This window comes from Muscardinus avellanarius, assembly GCF_963383645.1.
Source record: "Muscardinus avellanarius genome assembly, chromosome: 10".
Classification (NCBI taxonomy): Eukaryota; Metazoa; Chordata; class Mammalia; order Rodentia; family Gliridae; genus Muscardinus; species Muscardinus avellanarius.
In genome coordinates, this window is record NC_137796.1 from 62035960 (window position 1) to 62055656 (window position 19697).

Below are 19697 nucleotides of genomic sequence, written 5' to 3' on the forward strand. Positions count from 1 at the left end.
CCTCAGCATATTTTTTGAGTGTGTGTATGTGAGTGTGTGCATGTAGGGGAAGTTATATGTACACTGTCAACCTGAACTTAATTTTTTTTTGAGGCATTCTACCTTCAAGCTATACCCCTAGCCCTATTTTTTATTCTTTCTTTTGAAATAGGGTCTCACTAAGTTGCAGAGGGCCTCACTAAGTAGCTGAGGCTGGCTGTGAATCTACGATCTTCCTGTCTCAGCCTCCCAAGTACTGGGATTATAAGTATGAGCCACCATGCCCAGCTTGTACCTAATGTTTTGATTCTTGGATAAACTATGAGTCTTTTTTTTTTTTTTACTTTTTTCTTTTTTGGTATTGGAGATTGAACCCAGGGACATTCTACTGGTGAGCTACACCCCCATCTCCCTCTCTCTCTCTCTCTCTCTCTCTCTCTCTCTCTCTTTGGTGGTATTGGGGTTCCTGGAAACCCTTCTACCTCCGGGCTACACTCCCAGACCTATTTTATATTTTTATTTGGAAACAGGGTCTCCTAAGCCAGCCTACACGGCTGGCTTCGAACCTGTGCAATCCTCCTGTCTCCGCCTCCCAAGCGCGGGGATTACAAGCGTTCGCCACCACGCCCGGCTTCTCTTTATTTTTTAATGTTGAAATAGAATCTCAGTAAGTTGCCACACTTGGTCTCGAACCTCCCATCCTCCTGTCTCAGCCTCCCAAGTCCTGGTATTATAGACATGCACCACCACGTGGGACTGACCCTGAGTCTTTAAAGGGAGCCCTCCTAGAAGGACGCTCAGATGTTTCCAGGACTGAGCCGGCCCCACCCCTGGGGCTGATCCTCTTCTGATCCCTGGCTCCAGAGTTGAATTGGGAGTAACAGGAATAGAGTGTTCACTTGACTGTCTATCCAGGATGCAAACAGCCCAGCACTTTGGTTATATTGACATAGGGTCCTGGGCCACCCTCGCCCGCTCTGGCCGGATTTCCCAACCACGGTTGTGTAACACCCCAGCCGGCCTGTCCCTGCAGCTGAGCAGCTGGGAAGCAAATTTAGATTCTGCCCGTGGCCGGGGCCTCCCATCCGGGCCCCTCGGGTCCTGCCTGGCTTCTTAACACCTGCTGGTCTTGTGCCCCTTCCACCCCGCCCTGCTGTGCAGCGGCACAGATGGCAGCTCTGACGTTTACATTCAGAAACAGCAGTTCTGGAGTAATCTATGGCTTCAAGAGACATAAGTAAAGGCCATACTGAGAAAACCAAGTCTCCCCCCAGCCCTGGTCTTAGTTTCCCACTGTCCTCCTTCCAGAAATATTTTAGACATGTAAGAAAAAACGAAGAGAGCCGGGCGTGGTGGCGCATGCTTGTAATCCCAGCATTTGGGAGGCTGAGATAGGAGGTTCCCCGCTAGCCTCAGCTACTTAGGCCCTTTGCAACTCAGTGAGACACTGTTTCAAAATAAAGAATAAAAACTAGGGCTGAGGGTGTAGCTCAGAGGTAGAATGCCCCTGGGTTCTATCCTCAGTACCGCAAGGAAGGAAGGAAGGAAGGAAGAGAGGAAGGAAGGAAGGAAGGAAGGAAGGAAGGAAGGAAGGAAGGAAGGAAGAATGTATATAGCCAGGCACAGTGGCATACACCTGTAATCCCCATACTTGGGAGGCTGAGACAAGAGAATCACAAGTCTGAGTTTAGCCTCATTTCAATGTAGCAAGACTCTTAGCAACTTAGTGAGACTCTGTTTCAAAATATAAAATAAAAAGGGCTAGGGGTATAAGGTAGAGGGAGAATGCTTCTGGGTTCAATCTTAAGTGCCAAAGAAAAGGGAAAGAAAAAAAAAAGACATATGGGGAGTTGGTCCCAGGGCCTCACTAAATATCAAAATTCATGGATGACTAAGTCTCTTAGATAAAATGCCATAACATTTGTATATAATCCATGCATACCTTTCCATATTGTGTGTGTGTGTGTGTGTGTGTGTGTGTGTGTGTGTGTGTGTGTGTTTACTGGGGACTGAACTCAGGGGAGTTCTAATTCTGAAATGTACTCTCAGCCCTATTTTATTTATTTTTTATTTTTTTGAAACAGGGTCTCACTGAGTTACTGAGGCTGGCCTTACTGGAGATCTTCCTGTCTCAGCCTCCCAAGTACTGGGATGACAAGAGTGTACCACCACACATGGAAATGCCAGGAGTGGAACTGTAACTTTTTAATGCTTTGTTACGTGATTTAGTATAAATTTAAACATGTCAGTGGCCCTTGCATTGGGTGGTGCAGGTCCTAAGGAGCTGTGACCGTGCCACTGCAGGGGCCCCGTGCTTGTCCTTCCCGTGGGCTTGGGTTGCACCCCCAGGCTGGCTGAGACCAGAGCGCATGCCCAGCCTCTGTGTGCCAGGCCCCCTCCTCCCCCTCCCTGTAGGCCAGGGCTGGGCGCCTGCTTCATGTACCTCCTGGAGTGGCCACTCCACGTGCCAGCCCTGTGTCCTCCAAACACTTCCGCCCAGGAGAGGCCCAGGGCCAGGAAGCAGCCCCAGTTGCCTGGAAGCCTCTCAGCATTCCCAGGCTCTCCTCTGTCCCTGTCCACTGGGCCCCTAACTTGACAGAGCAGCATCAGAGACCACAGGGCCCTGCCCCTCCCACTGCCCAGCTCGGCAAAACGAGACCAGGAGGCCACACAGCAAAGTCCATTGTTTAGTGATCACCCCCCCCCCCCATTTGCTAACTCTGCCCGGTGTTCCTTCAGCTGGTGAAACAGTGGCCCTGGGGATGTTCAGTTAGCAAGGAGGCCCAGGAGCCTCAGAGCGCTCAGATCAGTGAAAATCGTACCCGTCAAGGCAGCGCCTGCAATCCTAGTACTTGGGAGGCTGAGACAGGAGGTTGCAGATTTCAAGCCAGCCTCATCAACTTAGTGAGAACCTGTTTTAAAATAAAAAGGGCGCCGGGCGTGGTGGCGCACGCTGGTAATCCCCGCGCTTGGGAGGCGGAGGCAGGAGGATGGCGCAGGTTCGAAGCCAGCCCGCGCTGGCCTAAGAGACCTCGTTTCCAAATAAAAAGTATAAAATAGGTCTGGGAGTGTAGTCCAGAGGTAGAAGGGTTTCCAGGAACCCCAGTACCACCAAATAAATAAATAAATAAATAAATAAAATAATAAAATTAAAAGGGCTGGAAATGCAGCTCAGAGGTAGAATACCCCTGGGTTCAATCCCCAGTCCCCCCACCAAAAAAAAAGTCTACACTCCAACTTCTTCCTGCATGGCCCCGCTGTGTGTAAAATCTCCCTCTGCCCTCTTCAGGTTCATGTGGGGACACCCACGTAGCCCAGGATCATCTGCCCACCTCAAGACTCTCCATTTAATATCTGCAAAGCCCTATTTGCCACTCAGGCTTCGGGGAGAGAACCAGGCATCTTGGGGCTGTTATCCTGCCACCCCCGGGTCGTCAGTGTGCATTTCCTAAGAACATTTTCTTCCACAGCCGTGCTGCAGGAACATCGTCAGGAAATTAGCCCCAGCACGGTCCCATTATCTAATCCAAAGCCCTTATGTCAGTTGCCCCAGTAATGTCCTTTATGCCAAAAACATTTTTTTTTAAATTTCTCTCTCCCAGTCCAGGATGACACATCACATTTAATTAACGCATCCTGCAGGGCACGGTGGTGCAGGCCTGTCATCCCAGTACTTGAGAGGGCCAGGCAGGAGGATCACAGGGGTCAAGGTCAGCCTCAGCAACTTAGTGAGACCCTCGGCAACCCAGTAAACCCTGTTTCAAAGTAAAAACCAAAAAGTTCTGGGCTTGTAGCGTGGAAGTAGAATCCCAGTACCCGGGGTGGGAGGGGAGAAATATCCCATCTCTCCGTTTCCTTCAGTCTGGACCTCTTACCCTTGTCCTTCCTTATCGCTCATGACCTTGACACTTTTCAAGATTACAGACTGGCTGTTTTATCTCAGTTTGGGTCTGCTTCCGCGGGGTTAGGTGCCAGGTCTCCGTGTTTTTGGCAGGAGTAGTGCAGAAGGCACTTTGTCTCCACTCCTTTCTAAGTCAGCTGTGTGTTGAGTGTCATAAACACACACACTCACACACATAGGCACACACACACACACACACACACACACACACACACACACACCAGCACTAGGATTTTTTTTGGGGGGGATGGTACTGGGGTTCCTGGAAGCTCTTCTACCTCCGGGCTACACTCCCAGACCTACTTTATACTTTTTTTTTTTTGGAAACAGGGTCTCTTAAGCCAGCGTGGCTGGCTTGGAACCTGCGCGATCCTCCTGTCTCCACCTCCCAAGCACGGGGATTACAAGTGTGCGCTACCACGCCCGGCTTAGCCCTAGAAATTTTTACCGGGGTGTCCCCATGTCACCAGCACCTAAAGGCCTCTTTCCCATCCCTTCCATCCCCAGTAGTCCAGGCCTGAGGTGCATCTGTTCTTCCTACTGCCAACAGCATAGAGCTGTGTCTTCTGTTCTTGGATTTGATGCAAACGGAGTCAGACAGGATCGGACCTTTCTCACCAGACTCCTCCCTCCACCCGGTGTTTGTGAAACTCATGGAGCCCAGGGAGCTGGCCAGGAGAGGGGGGAGGGAGGGTGTTCTATGGGTGTGTTCACTTTACAAACATTCATATGACATGTGTGCCCTCCCGTGTATATGCTATGCACACATACAAATTTACATTCTAAATGTATGTTAAAAAGGAGGAAGTGGGGGCCAGGCATGGTGGTACATGGTTGTAATCCCGGTACTTGGGAGGCTGAGTCAGAGGATTGCAGGCTCAAGGCCAACCTCAGCAACTAAGCAAGGCTCTCAGCAACTTAGGAAGACCCTTGGCAATTTAGCAAGACCTTCAGCAACCTGGAGAGACCCTATTTCTTCCCTGTCTGTCTGTCTGTCTGTCTCTCTCTCTGGTACTAGCGATTCAGCCCAGGGGTATTCTACCTCTGAGCTACACCCCCAGCTCTACTTTATTTTTTATTTTTAAACAGGGTCTCACTAGGTTGATGAGAATCTCACCACTTGTTTTGATGGTACTGGGGGTTGAACCCAGAGACTTTCTACCCCCGGGCTATACTCCCAGACCTTTTTTTTTTAATATTTTATTTGGAAACAGGGTCTCACTAAGTTGCTGAAAGCCTCACTAAGTAGCTGAGGCTGGCTTCGAACCTATGTGATCCTCCTGACTCAGCCTCCCAAGCGCAGGGATTACAAGCGTGCGCCACCACACCTGGCTTTCACCACTTGCTTTGACTGTCCTGGAACATGTGATCCTCCTGTCTCAGCCTCCCAAGTACTGGGATTACAGGTGTGTGCCGCCACGCCCAGCTGAGACCCCATTTCAAGATTAAAAAAAAAAAAAAAGGGTAAGGGTGTAGCTCAGAGGTAGAATGCCCTGGGTTCAATTCTCCAGTATATTAAAAAAAAAAAAAAAAAAAAAGGAAAGGGAAAGCTCAGAAGTTGAAAGTATAGACTCCAGGAGTTAGTTACTCGGAGGCAGCCCGGATCCCAGCTCTGCCAGCTTGGGAGTTGGGTGGTCTCAGGCAAGTAAGTTATATGCCTCAGTTTCCCCATTTGTAAAATGGGGATCACAGCAGGGTCGGCCTTGTGGGGTCATTCTTAGGTGTACTGAAATGACGCAGCAAGGAGGAAATGAAAATTAAGCCGCATCGGCTTTACTTGTTAAATACTGAAAAAACGCTCTAGAGTCAACAGTAGACGGGCCTCCTAGACGGCCGCTCCTCTGGCATCGATGCGCATGCGCAGCGTTACCATGGCAGCGAGCGGTACAAACACGGCCGCAGCTCATCACCCACACCAGGGCCGCTGTCGCTGAAGGACGCTCGTCCTGCAAGGGTGCCCAGATCTTGATAAAATGCCGAACAAAACCAACTGCAGGCTTCCCCTCCGATTACACGGTGGCTGCTCGCCCAGAAAATGCACTTCTATTTTAAAACCCAGCCCTGAACTGCTTTTGTGTTTTTATGTAAAACAGCTGCGATTTAGTCTAGAAAGTGACGACAAACCATTTTATCATGAACTCATGATAGTAGGACGTTTAGCAGTTAAAAAAAAAGTTACACAGGATAAAAGCAGTTTTTGTTTTGTTATGTTTTGTTTTTGTATGTATGGGGGCTTGAATCCAGGGCATTCCACCTTCAAACTACACCCCCAGTCCTCTTTTTTTTTTTAACTTGGAAACAGTCTCACCAAATTGCTGAAGGTCCTGCTAAATCGCTGAGGCTGGCCTTGAACCTCCAGTCCTCCTGTCTCAGCCTCCTAAACTGCAGCCCCTCTTTGTCAAAGTCTGGGACAAACTCTCCTGCAGGTGCCTGGGACATACTGTAGGGGGCAGCACCACCATCTACCTTGGCCCTCTTAGGGCTCTGCCCAGAGAGGCCATTACAGTGGGTCCTCATTCATGGCTTTTTGCATTTGCAAATTCAGCTGCTCAGTAGACTTATTTATACCTCCCGCACAATCAAGACTCCTGTTTTGCTCTTTTCCTGGTCATTAGCAATCGTGCATAGAGCTGAGGGGTGAGGTGGGCAATGTGTGTGTGTGTGGGGGGGGGTACTGGGGATGGAACCCAGGGGCATTCTACCTCTGAGCTACACCCCCTGCCCTATTTTTTATTCTTTATATTGAAACAGGGTCTCACTGAGTTGCAGAGGGCCTCACTAAGTAGCTGAGGCTGTCCGCGAACCACGATCCTCTGGTCTCAGCCTCCCGAATGCTGGGATTTCAAGCGTGGGCTGCCACGCCGGGCTTGAGATGGGTAATGGGTAATTTGAGTGGCCCACAAGCACAGTGAACCACTAGGAGGTGACACTCTGCTGTCTTGTATCAGCTTAATTCTGTAAACCGTTGTGTGTGTGTGTGATATTTAGTACCGTCTTTGCATTTTTCTGCTCTGATTGCACTGTTTAAAAAGTCCCCCGAGAGTCGAGCGTGGTGGCGCACGGTTGTGATCCCCGCGCTTGGGAGGCTGAGACAGGAGGATCGCACAGGTTGGAAACCAGCCTCAGCTATTTAGTGAGGCTCTCAGCAACTTAGTTTCCAAATAAGATATAAAATAGGTCTGGGAGTATAGCCCGGAGGTAGAAAGCCCCTGGGTTCCACCCCCAGTGCCACCAAAAAAAAAAAAAAAAAAGTCCCCCGAGGCTAGTGTTGAAGTACCATCTAGCATTCTAAGAGTCTGGAGCGCTTGTCTCCAATCCTGGTCCTTGGGAGGCTGAGACAGGAGGATGTTCAAGGGCAATCTCAGCAATGTAGCGAGACTCGCAGCAACTTAGAAATACCCTGTTTAAATAAATAGATAAATAAGCCGGGCGTGGTGGCGCATGCTTGTAATCCCCGCGCTTGGGAGGCAGAGACAGGAGGATCACTCAGGTTCGAAACCAGCCGCGCGCGCTGGCTTAGGAGAGCCTGTTTCCAAACAGGGAGTGTAGCCCGGAGGTAGAAGGGCTTCCAGGAACCCCAGTAGCACCAATAAATAAATAAATAAATAAATAAACAAACAAACAAATAAATGGGGCTAGGCTGTAGCGCGGAGTTAGAACTCCCTGGGCTCTATCCACAGTGCCAACATAAATAAGAGGAAGGATCTGTGATGCCCCCTGTAGAAAATAGCAAAACAGCATGTGTCAAATAAACACCATCTGCCAGGCGTGGTGGCCCATGCTTGTAATCCCAGCATTCGGGAGGCTGAGACCTGAGGATCGCGCCCTCTGCAACTCAGTGAGACCCTGTTTCAAAATAAAGAATACAAAATAGGGCAGGGGGTGTAGGTCGGAGGTAGAATGCCCCTGGTTTCCATCCTCAGGACCCCCCCCACACACACACAAAGAAATAAATAAAATAAACGCTATCTGAGCGTGAGGTGCAGCTCCATTGGCTTGGAGCTCAGCGTGCATGAAATAACACTGTATTGGATGAAATAAAGTGTCTTTATGAAAAATACTCAAAGCCATGGCGGCGATGGTGAGTTGAGGAAAAGGCGTGGAGAGGGCGGAGTCTCAGGGAGAGGGCGGGGCCTCGGGGAGAGGGCGGGGCCTCGCGGGAAGCTGAACCTGTGCTTCCCCTGACGGCTCACAGTCGCCAACTCAGTGCCACCGTTCAGGCCACCACTCGAGCGAGTCCTGAGACCTGGCTGTGCTTTATAAGTGTTCTCCCATTGCTGTGTAGGTAGTGGTGCGCTGCGTGCACTATTTTGCATGTGTGTTTATCATTCAGTATTTTATTTTTTTTGTGGTACTGGAGATGCAACCCTTTTACCCTCGGGCTACACTCCCAGCCCTATTTTATATTTTATTTGGAAACAGTCTCTTAAGCCAGCTGAGGCTGGCTTCGAACCTGCGCGATCCTCCTGTCTCTGCCTCCCAAGCGGGGATTACAAGCGTGCGCCACCACGCCCGCCCGGCTGTCATTCAATACTTTAGACACCTTTCCATATCACCATAGACTATCTTCATTTCCCTGAGGTGTGTGTGTGTGTGTGTGTGTGTGTGTGTGTGTGTGTGTGTTACCAGGAATTGAACTCAGGGCTGTTCTGAGGCACATCCCCAGCCGTATTTTATAGTTTATTTTGAAACAGGATCCTGCTAAATTGCTGAGAGACTCCCCATATTGCGAAGGCTGGCTTCGAACCTGTGATCTCCCTGTCTTAGCCCTCCAAGTACTGGGATGACAGGCCTGCACCACCAGGCCTAGTCATCAGTGGATCTTAAGTTAAGGGGTAGCGGTTTAACTTGCCTTAGGGTATTTTGTTTTGTGTTGTCTTGTTTTGTGGTACTAATGATTGAACCCAGGAGTGCTTTACCACTGAGCTATATCCCCAGCCTATTTATTTATTTATTTATTTATTTATTTATTTATTTATTGTGGTACTGGGAATAAAACCCAGGGGCATTCTATTTCCAATCTACACTCCCGGCCCTATTTTTTATTCATTATTTTGAAATAGGGTCTCACTGAGTTGCAGAGGGCCTCACTCAGTAGCTGAGGTTGTCCTTGAACCGAGATCCTCCTGTTTCAGCCTCCTAAGTACTGGAATTAAAGGCATGTACCAGCCAGGTGTAGTGGCACACTCTTGTAATCCCCGCACTTGGGAGGCTGAGGCAGGAGGATCGCACAGGTTCAAAGCCAGCCTCAGCTACTTAGTGAGGGTCTCACCAACTTAGACCCTGTTTTCAAATAAAATATTTAAAAAATAGATCTAGGAGTACAGCCGGGAGGTAGAAAAGCCCCTGGGTTCCACCCCCAGTAACACACACACACACACACACACACACACACAAAACGCACACACACACACACAAAAGCACATCATTGTACTTACTTGGCTTGCCTTGGGTTTTTTGTTTGTTTTGGGGTTTCTTTTGTGTGTGTGTGATACTGAGGGGTGGAACCCAGGGGCTTTCTACCTCCGGGCTATATTTCTAGACCTATTTTTTATATTTTATTTGGAAACATGGTCTCACTAAGTTGCTGAGAGCCTCACTAAGTAGCTGAGGCTGGCTTTGAACCTGTGTGATCCTCCTGTCTCAGCCTCCCAAGCGCAGGGATTACAAGTGTGTGCCACTGCGTCTGGCTCTTGCCTTTTTTTTTTGTTTTTGTTTTTTTCGCAGGTCTGGGGATGGAACCCAGAGGCATTTGACCTCTGAGTTACACCCCCTGCCCTATGTTTTATTTTTTATTTTGAGACAGGGTCTCACTGGGTTGCAAAGGGCCTCACTAAGTAGCTGAGGTTGTCCGGGAACCGCGATCCTCCGGTCTCAGCCTCTCGAATGCTGGGATTACAAGCGTGCACCACCATGCCTGGCTTTCGCCTTGGGGTTTTTAGCTTAAAATTTCAAGTGGCTGAGTAAGACCCAGCATGGGGGCCAGGGCCACCTTGACATCTCTTTCTGCCTCCCACAGCCATGCTGCGGATGGTCTCTGCTGTCCTACAGTTCGGCAACATCGTCCTGAAAAGAGAACGGAGCACAGATCAAGCCACCATGCCTGATAACACAGGTACCGCCACGGCCTGCAGCCCCAGCCCCGCCCTTCCTGCCCACAAGGGAGCATCACCCTCCCCAGCATGACCCCTGCCCAGGACCCTCTGATTTCTTGCTCCCTGCTAAGACCAATAAAATCTCATCTAACATTCTTCTCTCTCTCTCTCTCTCTCTCCCTCTCTCTCTCTTTCTCTCTCTCTCTCTCTCTCTCCCTCTCCCTCTCCCTCTCCCTCTCCCTCTCCCTCTCCCTCTCCATCTCCCTCCCTTCCCTCTCTCCCTCTCTCCCTCTTTCTTTCTTCTTCCTTCCTTCCTTCCTTTCTTCCTTTCTCCCTTCTCTTCTCTTCTCATACTGAGTATTGAACCCAAGATGCCGGGCGTGGTGGCGCACACTTGTAATCCCCGCACTTGGGAGGCAGAGACAGGAGGATGGCGCAGGTTCGAAGCCAGCCGCTTGCTCTGGTTTAAGAGACCCTGTTTCCAAATAAAAATATAAAAATAGGTCTGGGAGTGTAGCCCGGAGGTAGAAGGGCTTCCAGGAACCCCAGTACCACCCCCCTAAAAAAAAGAATTGAACCCAAGGTCATTCTACCTCTGAGCTATACCCCCAGCTCTATTTTATTTTTTATTTTGAAACAGGCTCTTGCTAGGTTGCCAAGGATCTTGCTCAATTGCTGAGGTTGGTTTTGATCCTGCAGTCCTCCTGTCTCAGCCTCCCAAGTCCTGGGTTTATGGGGATTCACCACTGCACCTGACTTCTTTCCTTAATTCTTTTTTATTTTTATATTTATTTATTTATTTATTTATTTATTTATTTATTTATTTATTTATGGTACTGGGGGTGGAACCCAGGGGCTTTTCTACCTCTGGGATATACTCCCAGACCTATTTTATACTTTTATTTGGAAAAAGGGTCTCACTGAGTTGCTGAGAGCCTCACTAAGTAGCTGAGGCTGGCTTTGAACCTGTGCGATCCTCCTGTCTCAGCCTCCCAAGCGCTGGGATTACAAGCGTGCGCCACCACGCCCGGCTTCCTTAATTCTATATTGTCCTTTTTCTTTTTTTTTTTTTTTTTGTGGTACTGGGATTCCTGGAAGCCCTTCTACCTCCGGGCTACACTCCCAGACCTATTTTTACATTTTTATTTGGAAACAGGGTCTCCTAAGCCAGCGCGCGCGGCTGGCTTCGAACCTGCGCGATCCTCCTGTCTCTGCCTCCCAAGCGCGGGGATTACAAGCGTGCGCCACCACGCCCGGCTATATTGTCCTTTTTTTTTTGCGGTATTTGGGATTAAACCCAGGGATTCTACCTTTGAACTATACCTGCACCCCTATTTTATTTTTTAGCTTGCAACAGAATCTCACTAAGTTGCCGAGGGCTTCACTAAGTAGCTGAGGCTGGCTTTGAACCTGTGATCTGCCTATCTCAGCCTTCCAAGTACTAGGATTACAAGCATGTGCCACCACATATGGCTTCTTTTCTTAATTCTAAAAGGCCCATGCTGGGCGTGGTGGCGCACGCTTGTAATCCCCGCGCTTGGGAGGCGGAGACAGGAGGATCGCGCAGGTACGAAGCCATCCGCGCACGCTGGCTTAGGAGACCCGGTTTCCAAATAAAAATATAAAAATAGGTCTGGGAGTGTAGCCCAGAGGTAGAAGGGCTTCCAGGAACCCCAGTACCAATAAATAAATAAATAAATAAATAAATAAATAAATAAATAAATAAATATAAATAAATAAATAAAAGGCCCAAATTTTGCTGAAAGTTTCACACTCCCACATAATAAAGAGGTATCAGAGGTTTCCCCATATTCCCTGCCTCTCTGGGAAAGCTACTTGGTTTATTTCCTCTCTTCTTCTGGCCTCTGCATTATAGCTCCTTTTGTTATTATTTTATTTTCCAAAACAGAATTTTAGTCAATATTCCCTGCTTGAAACCAAAACAAAACAAAAATCACACTGGAAAGAGAAAGGCTTACAAGACCTATAATTATAAAGGAAGGGAGAAGATTATAACCATATTCCCGAGGGATAACCGCCGTCCACGTTTTGGGGTGTCTCTCTCTGGGCTTCGCTGTACATCTAGACAAGTGTGGGTGTAGATTGCCACTTGTCACAGAAATAGTCATGCCTCGCTCACACTCCCCCTGGAGGTCGAAGCGCTTTCTGTTCTCATCATAGAGTCTCATGGGCTCATTTCCAAAAGCTGCTGGGCACAGAGAATCGAGGAAATGGGGCAGACCCGCAACACGTTACCCGTGGTGCTTGGGACCTCTGCTCACAAACCCAGCAGGGGTGCAGTTTTGCATTTTTATTTGCATTTGGGGTCAGACATCACAGACTGTCTTGAAACCTGCTCTCCCCCTAATGCACTGGGGGTAGCTGTCCCGTATATAGGGGTATAGCTCAGAGGTGAACTGTCCCCGGGTCCAATAAAAATAAATGCAATGTCACAATGAAGAATTAGAAACTCGGGCTGCAGGTGTGGCTCAGCGTGCAGAGGCTCTCAATTACATCCCTAGCACCAATTTTTTTTTTTTTTTTTGGTATGGGGATTGAACGCAGGGGCATTCTACCTCCAAGCTACCCTCAGTCCTACTTTTTTTTTTTGGTGGGGGGGGGTCTGGGGATGGAACCCAGAGGCATTTGACCTCCAAGCTACACCCCCTGCCCAATTTCTAAAAATTATTTATTTTGAAACAGGGTCTCACTGAGTCGCAGAGGGCCTCACTAAGTAGCCGAGGCTGTGCGCGAACCGTGATCCTCCCATCTCAGCCTCCCGAATGCTGGGATTACAAGCGTGAACCAACACGCAAACACGCCCGGGTCCTCGGTCCTATTTTTTTATTCTTTGCTTTGAAACAGGGTCTCACTAAGTTGCGGAGGGCCTCGCTGAGTAGCTGAGTCTGGCCGCGAACCGTGATCCTCCCATCTCCACCTCCCAAATGCTGAAATTACAAGTGTGTGCAATTACACCGGCTTTTCAACACCAATTTTTAAAAAAAAGCATTAGGTTAGAAACTGAAGTTTCAAGCTGAACCAGGCAGAGAAATTTAAATCCTCCCAACCTCACTTCTCCCTGCCCATCACTGATGACATTTTGCTGTGTTTCCTTCTAGGCACTTCTCTTTTCTGCTGGAACTGAGTATTGGTAGTAACTGTTCCTCATTATGGAAGTGACAGATGCTCCAAGCCATTTATTTTTTCTTTCTCTTTCTCTTTTTCTTTTTTTTTTTGGGGGGGATGGTACTGGGGGTGGAACCCAGGGGCTTTCTACCTCCAGGCTATACTCCCAGACCTATTTTATACTTTATTTGGAAATAGGGTCTCACTAAGTTGCCGAGAGCCTCACTAAGTAGCTGAGGCTGGCTTCGAACCTGTGCGATCCTCCTGTCTCCGCCTCCCAAGCACGGGGATTACAAGTGTGCGCTACCACACCCGGCTTCCAAAGCATTTTCTTTATTACGGGTTTGACTCTGCATAGAAAGGGGAAGCAGCCCCCACATGCCTCGCCCTGCTGCTCAGCCTCTAGTTAACATCTTGGCGTTCAGGCATCTTTCTGTGTGATTTTTTTCCCCTATGAAAATACGATGTAGCCAGGTGTGGTGGTGGTGTATGCTTGTAATCCCAGCGCTTGGGAGGCTGAGACAGGAGGATCATTGGTTCCATGCCAGCCTCAGCAACCTAGTGAGACCCTGTTTCAAAATAAACAATAAAATAGGGCTGGGGGTGCCGGGCGTGGTGGCGCACGCTTGTAATACCCACGCTTGGGAGGCTGAGACAGGAGGATCACGCAGGTTCGAAAGCAGCCTCAGCTACTGAGTGAGGCTCTCAGCAACTTAGTGAGACTCTGTTTCCAAATAAAGTATAAAATAGGTCTGGGAACATAGCCCAGAGGTAGAAGGCCTCTGGGTTCCACCCTCAGTACCACCAAGAAAAAAAAAAAAATCAAACATATAGAAAAAGGAAACGTTGCATTTAGAAGCACGTTCTGGCTCTGCATTTAGCAAAGGGATTCGCTCCCCACAGGTCCTTCCCATCCCTGGTGCTTGGCTTGCTGGTGGCCCGTAGGATAATAAATTTTGCTCAGATTCAGGATTATTGGGGCTGGATACTCCAGCCAACAAAGAGGATTATTATTTTATTTATTCATATTTGCAGTGCTGGGAATCGAACCCTGGGCCTTATACATCTGGAAAAGGACTGGCCAGATGTGGTGGTGTACCCCTCTAATCCCAGTACCTCGGAGGCTGAATCAGGAGGATCATATGTGTCCTACCACTGAGCTGCATCCCCAGCCCTCTACAAAGACAGCTGCTGGAGAAGCAGGGTCCCCCTGGCCCCCTGCATTGGGGGCGGCTCCCCCCTGGAGGCCACGCCCCGTGCTGATCAGGTTTCTGCCTCTCATCCCCAGCTGCACAGAAGCTGTGCCGCCTCCTGGGACTGGGGGTCACCGATTTCTCCCGCGCCCTGCTCACGCCCCGCATCAAAGTTGGCCGAGATTATGTGCAGAAAGCCCAGAGCAAAGAACAGGTAGGCGTGGCCTGTGGTTGTGGGCGTGGCCTGACGCGGGTGGGCGTGGCCTGTCAGGACAGGCGTGGGATAAACTGGAGATGGTCCTGGGTGGAGAGATGGATAATAAGAGGCTGTGGCCAAGCCGGGTGTGGTGGCGCACGCTTGTAATCCCCGCGCTTGGGAGGTGGAGACAGGAGGATCGCGTAGGTTCGAAGCCAGCTGCGCTGGCTGAAGAGACCCTGTTTCCAAATTAAAAAAAAAAAAAAAAAAAAAAAAAAAAAATATATATATATATATATATATATATAATAGGTCTGGGAGTGTAGCCTGGAGGTAGAAGGGTTTCCAGGAACTCCAGTACCAACAAGAAAAAAAAAAAAAAAGGCTGTGGCCTGATATGGTGGTTCACACCTATAATCCCAGTACCTGGGAGGCTGAGACAGGATAGAATACCCAGTACTCCCCCCCCCCCCGCCCACGGATCTGGCTTTAGTTTCCAGGTCCACAGATGGAGTAGAGGCACACAGGGGTTGAGTCACATGTCTGAGGTCACACAGCCTCTAGGTAGCAGGCGGCCAGTCCGACCCAGTGCCTGGCTCCTGAAGCCTGGCTCTTGACCCCTTGCTGGCGGAGATGCTTGAAGGGTGGGGAGGATTCCTGAGTTAGCCTGAGCCGACTACTTCATACCACACCAGGCACACAGTGGGACTTCAGTCCTGGCTGACTCTACCTGGCAGTGTTGGTAGCCAAGCTGGGAGGGGAACCTGAAGGGGCCCAGGGGCCAGGCCGGGTCCTTACCATGCGCCCACCCACAGGCTGACTTCGCCCTGGAGGCCCTGGCCAAAGCCACCTACGAGCGCCTCTTCCGCTGGCTGGTCCTGCGCCTCAACCGTGCTCTGGACCGCAGTCCCCGCCAGGGCGCCTCCTTCCTGGGCATCCTGGACATCGCCGGCTTCGAGATCTTCCAGGTCCGTCCTCGCAGGGGATGGGGGTCATGCCATGCCATCTTTCTATCCCTGTGTCTGGGTTTCTGGGTCCCTCTCTCTGGGTCTCTTTCTCTATGTCCTGACCTCTCTGGATCCCTGTCCCCTCTTTCCTCCCCCTCTGGGTCTCTGTCCCCCCTCCTGGGTCTCTGTCTCTGTTTCTCCCGCTCTCTGGGTCCTGCATCCCTCCTCTCAGCTCCGCCCCTTCATCCCCACTCACTACACACCTGTCCCTGCAGCTGAACTCCTTCGAGCAGCTGTGCATCAACTACACGAACGAGAAGCTGCAGCAGCTGTTCAACCACACGATGTTCGTGCTGGAGCAGGAGGAGTACCAGCGTGAGGGCATCCCCTGGACCTTCCTGGACTTCGGCCTGGACCTGCAGCCCTGCATCGACCTCATCGAGCGCCCGGTGAGAGCGGCCACCGCGTCAGCACACAGGGAACACGTCTGTCCTAATCCCCAGGTCCCCGGACCAGCAGGCTACAGGGACCCAGAATGTCTCCTCCTGGGGCCTGGCTGGTCCCTCCGTTGATGACTTGTTCTGTGGCTTTTGTCTCCATATTAACTTATATGTCCAAGTGTTACTCACACAGCCCAAAGCTAGCAGCAACCTACGTGTCCAGCATTTGGGGATTTGACTTACTCTCCCCTTTCAGGCAAACCCTCCGGGACTCCTGGCCCTGCTGGATGAGGAGTGCTGGTTCCCAAAGGCCACAGACAAGTCATTCGTGGAGAAGGTGGCCCAGGAGCAGGGCAGCCACCCCAAGTTCCAGCGCCCGAGGCACCTGCGGGATCAGGCTGACTTCAGTGTCCTGCACTATGCGGGCAAGGTAGGGGCCCCCTTTGGGAAACTGGGCAGAAGTGGGGACCGAGGGATCTCCACTTGGTTACAGATGTGGGGAGGGTACAGAGGAAAATCAGGGGCCACCTGCTGTCCAGTCACAGGGCAGGGCCAACAGAGCCCAAGGAGGGACAGGGTGTCAGCAGCAACTTCCTTCAGGAGAGGATATTTGCAGTAAGTTTTTCTTGGTCCATTTTTTTTTTTTTTTTTTTTTTTGTGGCACTGGGGATTGAACCCAGAAGCCTTCTACCTCTGAGCTATACTCCCAGACCAATTTTATTTCTTATTTTGAAACAGGGTCTTACTAAGTTGTGGAGGGTCTCACTAAGTTGCTGAGGCTGGCTTTGAACCTGTGATCCTCCTATCTCAGCCTCCCAAGGTTGCAAGCGTGGACCACCATGCCTGGCTGCAGTAGGTTTTGAGGGATGGGTAGGAGTTCATCAGAAGGAGAACCGTGTGTATTTTTTCAGTCTTTGAGCAAACATGTGCAAAGGCCTTTGTTTGCCTAGTTCTGTAAGGGGCAAAGCTGGGGACACAATCAGGCCTCTTTTCTTTTCTTTTCTTTTCTTTTCTTTTTTTGCGGGTCTGGGGATGGAACCTAGGGGCGTTTGATCTCCGAGCTACACCCCCTGTCCAATTTTTTATTCTTTATTTTGAAATGGTCTCACTGAGTTGCGAAGGGCCTCACTAAGTAGCTGAGGCTGTCCACAAACCGTGATCTTCCAGTCTCAGCCTCCCAAATGCTGAGATTACAAGTGTGTGCCACCACGCCCGGCTAGGCCTGTTTTCTTTCTTTCTTTCTTTCTTTCTTTCTTTCTTTCTTTCTTTCTTTCTTTCTTTATTCCTTTCTTTCTTTTTTTTTTTTTTGTGGTACTGGGGTTCCTGGAAGCCCTTCTACGTCCGGGCTACACTCCCAGACCTATTTTATATTTTTTTTTATTTGGAAACAGACTCTCTTAAGCCAGCGAGGCCAGCTCCAAGCCAGTGCGACCCTCCTGTCTCCGCCTCCCAAGTGCGGGGATTACAAGCGTGCGCCACTACGCCCGGCTAGGCCTGTTTTCTATTCTTACAAATCTTCTTACCTGAAAAGGAGAGAAATACAGACCCTTAGGGTATAAGGCTGGTAGGTGCTGTCAGGCGGGTGGTAGGAATGTCAGAACCTGGAGAAGGAGTGCTAAGGAGCTTCCCACAGAAGAAAATAAAATTCTGCCTGAAATTGGAATCAAGTGTCAGCCAACATTTTCTGTAAAGGACCAGGTGGTGAGTACATGTGTGCTTCATGGGCTGGATGGCCTCTGGCCCAACTATACCATTCTATGCTGGATCCGATGGCGAGTACTTGGGAGACTGAGACAGGAGGATTGCAGAGTTGAGGCCAGTCTTAGCAACTTAGCAAGGCCCTCAGCAACTTAACAAGACCCTGTTTCAGGGGGAAAAAAAAAAAAAAGGCTGGGAGCATGGCTCCAAGGTGGAACACCCTTGGGCTCAATCCCCAGTATCAAAACAATAAAAATAAGCCCGGCGTGGTGGTGCACGCTTGTAATCCTAGTACTGGGAGGCTGAGACAGGAGGATCGCTGGTTCGCAGCCAGCCTCAGCTAGTTAGTGAGGCCCTCCACAACTTAGTGAGACCCTGTTTCAAAATAAAGAATAAAAAATAGGTCTGGGAGTATAGCTCAGAGGTAGAATTCCCCTAGGTTCCATTCCAGTGACATCATGAGGAGGAGGAGGAGGAGGAGGAGGAGGAGGAGGAGGAGGAGGAGGAGGAGGAGGAGGAGGAGGAGGAGGAGGAGGAAGGGGCTGAAGGGGCTGGGGTGTAGCTTGAAGGTAGAACGCCCCTAGGTTCATTCTCCCCAATTTACATACTGCTGTTGCAACATGAAAGAAGCCACTGATGATACTTAAATAAGACATAAATGTTGTATTCCAATAAAAATTTTACAAAATGAGCGAGCGGGCTACATTTCACAGGTGGCGAGGTTGTGTCCCGTGAGGGCAATGCAGATGGGTGCAGTTCCCTGTGTGGACACTGGGTGGCGCCCATGCTCTCGTCCCTGGTGAGCTGCCCGTGGTTGGCTTGGCTCTGGGGGAGCCCGGGAGCCCCCAAGTCATACCCGCCTCCACCCTGCTTCCTTCAGGTCGACTACAAGGCTAACGAGTGGCTGATGAAGAACATGGACCCGCTGAACGACAACGTCGCCGCTTTGCTGCACCAGAGCACAGACCGGCTGACTGCCGAGATCTGGAAAGACGGTGAGGGAAGGCTTCCTGGGGTCCGCGCATCCCCCTTCCCGGCCACCTCTGCAGCCTCCTTGCTTCCGAGGCTGAGTCTGAACCTGAGCTATCTGTTCAGACCCAGAGCACACGGCTAACAGATAGGATTCCAGCTAGTGTTGGATTCGAGGACAGCCTCAGCAACTTAGGGAGACCCCTGCTTCAAAATAAAAATAAGGCTGGGGGTGTAACTCAGAGGCAGAACACCCCTGGGTTCAGTCCCCAGCAGGCTCACACATACACATGCTTTTGTGGCAGGACCCTGACCTTCTCCAAGCCCTATTAGCTGCCCATCCTGAGGGGATGGTTCATGAAATGGTTTTATAGCTGGGCGTGGTGGCGCACGCTTGTGATCCCAGTATTTGGGAGACTGAGACCTGAGGATCGTAGTTTGCGGACAGTCTCAGCTACTTAGTGAGGCCCTCTGCCACTTAGTGAGATCCTGTTTCAAAATAAAGAATAAAAAATAGGGCTGGAGGTGTAGCTTGGAGGTAGAATGCCCCTGGGTTCAATCCCAGTACTAGAAACAAAACAAACAGTATTTATAAACTAGGAGAACCAGCATCTTGTTTTTTGTTATGTCTTGTTAAAAAAAAACACCTGGAAAAGCCTATTTAGAAGTAGTAGCCCGTGCAATTAGGCAAGAAAACAAAATAAGCAGAATAGCAAATAAGCAGGATCAGTTGTTCCCCAAAGGAACTCACAGAAGCGAAGAGGCTGGGACATCTGGATCTTGTGAGCGGATGTCAGAAAGAGAACTCAGCCTTTTGCGTCACACGTTGCTTACGCTAGAGGACTGAAAAACAGCACTCAGTGATCAGTAACAGAACCCAGATCCTGCTAGGAGAATCGTCCCTGGAAGTCTCTTGCCTTCTTCAAAATGTGGGCCACCCTCCCAGGCACGCAATTCCCCCAGGAACCCTGCACCCATCGCCCTGCTGTGCACCCGGCTCTTGAGCGGAAGCGGAGGCTGCAAAGCCTCCTGAGGGTAGTCCAGGCTTGGGGCTGGCACACGTCACTTCCTCCACAACTCTCCCAAGTGAAGCCACTAGCAGCGCCCGTCCAGATCCAAAGTGCTGCAAGCCCCGGTAAATGGCGGGCAAGCG

At 50.1% G+C, this 19697-nt stretch overlaps 1 protein-coding gene across 3 annotated transcripts in view; it reads left to right on the top strand.

Moving 5' to 3' along the window:
• MYH14 (myosin heavy chain 14) overlaps positions 1-19697 on the top strand; it is a gene marked incomplete at both ends in the record, with an annotated part of 82942 nt that overhangs the window by 19504 nt on the left and 43741 nt on the right. For all 3 annotated transcript variants that reach the window (XM_080702534.1, XM_080702535.1, XM_080702536.1), the window contains 6 exons: positions 9900-9995; positions 14390-14508; positions 15306-15458; positions 15713-15886; positions 16134-16307; positions 18456-18570. In XM_080702534.1, coding sequence (XP_080558660.1) covers positions 9900-9995; positions 14390-14508; positions 15306-15458; positions 15713-15886; positions 16134-16307; positions 18456-18570 — 831 coding nt within the window. The remainder of the gene's footprint in view (positions 1-9899; positions 9996-14389; positions 14509-15305; positions 15459-15712; positions 15887-16133; positions 16308-18455; positions 18571-19697) is intronic.